The following is a 4,861-nucleotide window of genomic DNA, read 5'->3' as shown; positions in this document are numbered from 1 at the left end:
TTGTACATATCAATTGTCAGTRGAAACTACATTTGTTTAAGCAAGTCAGCCATATCAGCTATGTTTTTTTTAAGGCAGTAAATGAGGCGGAATGAACTGTTTCGCTGCCAGACAAGACTCCGCTGATAGAAAGATGTAGCAGTGGTAAGGTGTTGGGACTGGTACTGGGACAGATGTAGCAGTGGTAAGGTGTTGGGACTGGTATTGGGACAGATGTAGCAGTGGTAAGGTGTTGGGACTGGTATTGGGACAGATGTAGCAGTGGTAAGGTGTTGGGACTGGTATTGGGACAGCTTTATGTAGGCCCTAACAGATTGTGGGCACCGTTTGTCACTGTTATAGTGCAATTAATGTATTGTTTAGTGTTGTGTAGTGGCTTTGCTGGCATGCATCCCAAATGTTTTTGTTTCTTTGCCCCACCAAGATTTAAAATGCAAAAATCGCCACTGTTTGTATTTTTTACGTTTCCCCTTTTGTATCACAACGCGAAATGGATTTATACTATAGTTCAGTTGGGGGCGGTAATGCAACATATTGGATGCCAACTGCCGTTAAACTTCACCAAAGAAGAAGAACAATTACGCATGTACTCGCTGCTGCCGAAAGAAAACATGGCGCTCGAGGAACCTAATGGAGATTTTCCATATTTACCTTCAGGGGCGGTGGAGGGTAAACTCGCGTTATCCTATGCTCAATATCATTGACATCCACTTTGGTCTAGTATGGTTTATTTATTATTGCTGTGAGCAGAACATAAGCAATCAACGCTAGCTTTCAAGTAATAYAATACCACTATGCTTGCTAACGGTAGCTATTTAGCCATTTGAGATTCAAGCTCCAAGGTCGATGCAAGGCATTAGTGAAGGAGTAATGTTTGTTAGTAGATGGCTTRCTATTTTCAAAGCCACCTTGGCCTTCTGAAGACTGCCTTTTATATGTGTGTACTTTTCGTCTTCTGTGTCTTAAGTAAATTTGCTAAATCAGTAGCTAGCTAGTGGCCGAGTTGTTCTCGCGCAGCTAGCAGACACGAGATCCACATAGCACKTTGGGAGCGATGAAACATCTGAAGTCCATTCATTTTCAGTGAAGCGGGTGGGAGGGCCTTTGGGCGATGTGAGCATGGGCAAGGGACGTGAACAGGGCGGACCAAAGTTGGGGAAAGCTGAACTTAATGCAAATACTCCGCGACATCGCGTTATTGACCAATCGAAGCTCACTATAGTTTACAGACCCTATTGGATTGGCTGTTGATACCTTCCACTTCCTAGCCTGTATCCGAATGTACAAGTTAAAGGATCTCGGCCATAAGTGTTAAAAGCTAAGTCTACTAGCTAGCTACAACTACGCATAAACCAATACTATACCGTAGCTGTGAGCTCATCATCACAGGCCATAGAGCATCATAGATAATGATATACCACAGATGGATAGATCTATATGAGTCTTTGGTGATTCTGTGTTTTCTGTTTAATTAACACTGCCATCCATTATTTTTCAGTAAACAGGATGATAAAGGAGAATGGTGACCTGTTTTCTGATGCCCTGTGCAAAGTCTGCAGTGCTGTCCTGAATTCTGACTCACAGAAACTTGCACATTATCAGGTCAGTGATCCCACTTGATTTGGACTCTTATATGGTTGYTTTCTCAACCAGTATACAGAGCAGCAGCTGATGTTTTCATTATTTYGTTCTGTTTTCACATTCTTTTCAGAGCAAAAAGCATGCCAACAAAGTGAGACGCTACATGAGCATCCACAAAGAAGAGGAGCCCACCATCAAAAGGTTCAAGTTGCCTTCGGGAGACAGCGTAAGTTACTTCTCAGCTAGAAAATTTTTATCCAGCACTTCTCAGTAGAGACAGTGTTCATGGATAGAGCTCCCTTAACCTTTTTGTCTTCTTCACGGTTGCTGCCCCCCCATATTCAGGCCAACAGTAATGAAGAGACGGATCGCTCCAAAGCCTGTCTTATATGTAATATGACATTTTCCTCTCCGGTGGTGGCTGAGTCCCACTACCAGGGCAAGGTGCACACCAAGAACCTGAGACTGAAGACTTTTGGCCACCAGCCCCCAGGTAAGAGGCTGCCTACATGGATTGTATTGCCATATGAGATAAGCCTGTTTTAAATGTTCCAYTCCATCTGCACACATTTTCTTTTTCTCCTACTGTGTTATTCCTTCATCTCACATGCCTGTATTTTCCAAATGTGCAAAAAAATTACGTAAACTCCTTCCTGTCTGATTAATGTGTCATATCATGCCTTCTATATCTGCCTTCTACCTCTCCAGTAGCACTACCTCAGGCCTTGGCCCCAGTAGTGAAGAAGAAAAAGACTCAGTCAGAGGAGGCGAGCAGCGTGGCATCGTCAGGCCCGGCCGAGGACGACCAGGACCACTTCTGTTCCATCTGCCACGCCTCATTCAACAACCCCCTCATGGCCAAGCAGCACTACGAAGGCAAGAAGCATAAAAAACAGCTGACCCAGCAGAAGCTGATGGAGACCTATGGGCCGTCCACAGCACCAGGTAGGACCTGGCCTCTAAAGCTTCTCACGTTCTGTTCAAAAGCCTGGGGAAGTTCTCMTCAGGAAGACGATCAAAAGGGTTGGAGTCTAGATGGAAATATTTGTATATATTTCACATGGGTATATAGCTCCAAATAGAGGTGGTATTTGAGAAAACATTTCTGACTTGCAACAAGCTACTAAAACTTTGTCCGACACAGTAAGAAAATAGGCACGCATAAAACAAGGAAACGCTCTCCCTTGGGCAGGGTTTCCCAAACTCTGTACACGTTTTGGTTTTAGCCCTAGCACCACACAGTTGATTCAAATAATCAACATGCTTTGATCATTTGAATCAGCTGTGTAATGTTTGGGCAAAAACCAAAACATGTGCCCGTTGGGGTCCCGAGGACCGAGTTTGGGAAATGCTGCCCTAAGGGAAACCTAATTTATAAGAGCCAATCAAATGTGAGCACTAACAGCTAGCACTCCCATTGAAAAGCAAAATAAATCCAATACTGAAGTTCTCCAGACTTCTAATAGACAAGACGAGATTTGGAAGGAGGCCCCGCAAAACTAAGACCAGACAGCCACTGACACCCATGTGGAAAGAAAAACACTTGATTTAGAACTTTGTGAATATGGCCATATGATTATGTAAATTTGAGTTTCTATCAAGTGTAAATAATTGTCTCTGGAGGGTCATATACAGTAGCAGCAAGACAGTACAGGACCTTGTGTACCAATGCCGTATTGGGTCATTGCATGTTAGTGTAATGTCTAAAACGGCATTCCTTGCTAACTAGTCTCTCCTATATGTGTCTCCAGCTTCCACAGTAAAGGGCTATCCATGCACTGTGTGCAACATTGAACTCAACTCTGTGGAACAGTATCAAGCTCACATCAGCGGCTCCAAACATAAGAACCAGTATGTGTCCCTCTTGCTCATTTCCACTCTCCCATGCCCCGTGAGCCAGAAGAAACAACAACAACCACTGCATGCACACACACCAACTGGAGTATACCACTCCGCACGCCCAGATAACTTCTGTTTGGACTCCAAACAGAAGTTATCGTATTCAGAAAATACCTTCTTTTTTTTTCATATTTTAGTCTTTAACATGGCTTTGTTGTAACACGTGTTTATATATTTCCAGTGTCAGAGGGAAGAAAGGGAGCAACCCAACATTTGTCAGCCCCTCTGAAAACCAGTACACAGCAGAAAACCAGCAGTCTGAGTACCGTTATAAGCCTGAAGCCGAACCAGTCCAGGAGGACTGGGGCGCTTTCAACCAGGACTACGAGTGAAGAGACTCCCAGTACCCCTCACCTCTCCAACTACCACAGTTCACCAGCTACTGGTKTCCCTCAGTTAGGGCCAGGAGGATTTCCTGACCACATCACCCGACCAGGAAAAACTCTCTTTGTTACAGGCTACAACTAGGCCACAGAGTTTTCCCTGTTCATGTCACATGGTCATGTAAAATCCCTGGAAAGAGAGTGTGTCCTCCCTGCTTCTCTCTGTGGTGTCGTATCTGCCTCATAGGTGAATCCTATCTATCTACTCCAGTTCTACTTCATTCTATCTGTACTCAGAGACGGTCAGTCTCCCAGTACATGTGTTGGTTGTGTTCTCAGTCGGTCAGACCAGAGAGGTATAGAGACACCTGGACATGTTGTCTATCATTCCTGTTCAAAATGTCATATTTCAAATTCCGACATAATACAGTACAATGATATGACGTTGGTGTGATGGACTTGCAGTAGTGTTCTGGTTCTATGTGTTATGGTTCTATTTTTATTTGGGCTCATAATCCTTGTTTTACACCCCCCCCCCCCCTTCTAGAGTTTTGTCCAACGCATAAATATTTTGAGCCATCTGTGACTGGCTGAGAGGAAAAAACTCTCAATAACATATCCTGTACGGAAAGTTATTTTTCTTGAACTTTTACTCGTTCTAGTTATTTCAGTTTGCGGATAGCAACATGGAGAGTAACTTGGACTTTCTAAAAAAAATATTATATACATGTAATTTTCTGCATCCTCCAACTTCAGTGTTTGTGAGAACCTTCTAGTTTGATGTCTATTGTAAGTAAAAACTGCCAGATGATAAGTACGTCCTATAATCGTTTTATTATATGTACATGCTTTCGTATCAATTTAAAAACAGAGCTGTCACAAACTAACAATACGTTGCAGCAGATAAGCAATGTCATACTCTAACCTTACTCTGTATTAGGAATGCGCTGTCAGTACCAGGGCTTAAAAAGCAATGTAATTTTGTTGTTTTTATTCCTGTTTATTTCTGTTTTCAGTCACATGAAAAATTATATGAAGCACCTTACAATGTGAAATAT

General features: G+C 43.0%; 1 protein-coding gene across 2 annotated transcripts; it reads left to right on the top strand.

The window, feature by feature from the left end:
- Positions 1-559: 559 nt before the first annotated feature.
- LOC111981205 (zinc finger protein 346) lies at positions 560-4,477 on the top strand. Of its 2 annotated transcripts, none has more exons than XM_024012375.2 (7): positions 560-669; positions 1,499-1,602; positions 1,712-1,807; positions 1,927-2,074; positions 2,293-2,526; positions 3,333-3,432; positions 3,662-4,477. In XM_024012375.2, the coding sequence occupies exons 1-7, from the start codon at positions 585-587 to the stop codon at positions 3,810-3,812; spliced, it is 918 nt and encodes a 305-aa protein (XP_023868143.1). In that variant the 5' UTR covers positions 560-584; the 3' UTR covers positions 3,813-4,477. The 2 variants fall into 2 exon arrangements, with proteins under 2 accessions (XP_023868143.1, XP_023868142.1); XM_024012374.2 differs by having other exon boundaries at positions 2,290-2,526.
- Positions 4,478-4,861: the final 384 nt, after the last annotated feature.

Source organism: Salvelinus sp. IW2-2015, linkage group LG20, assembly GCF_002910315.2.
Source record: "Salvelinus sp. IW2-2015 linkage group LG20, ASM291031v2, whole genome shotgun sequence".
NCBI classification, from domain to species: Eukaryota; Metazoa; Chordata; class Actinopteri; order Salmoniformes; family Salmonidae; genus Salvelinus; species Salvelinus sp. IW2-2015.
The sequence above is the reverse complement of the archived record's forward strand: the minus strand, read 5'-3'. Positions and strand labels throughout refer to the sequence as shown.

Excerpts from the sequence above, each read along its gene's own strand:
- LOC111981205 (XM_024012374.2), top strand. The coding sequence starts at position 585 with ATGTACTCGCTGCTGCCGAAAGAAAACATGGCGCTCGAGGAACCTAAT. Across the intron at positions 670-1,498 it reads ACCTTCAGGGGCGGTGGAGG|TAAACAGGATGATAAAGGAG; the intron begins GTAAACTCGCGT and ends ATTATTTTTCAG. Across the intron at positions 1,603-1,711 it reads AGAAACTTGCACATTATCAG|AGCAAAAAGCATGCCAACAA; the intron begins GTCAGTGATCCC and ends CATTCTTTTCAG.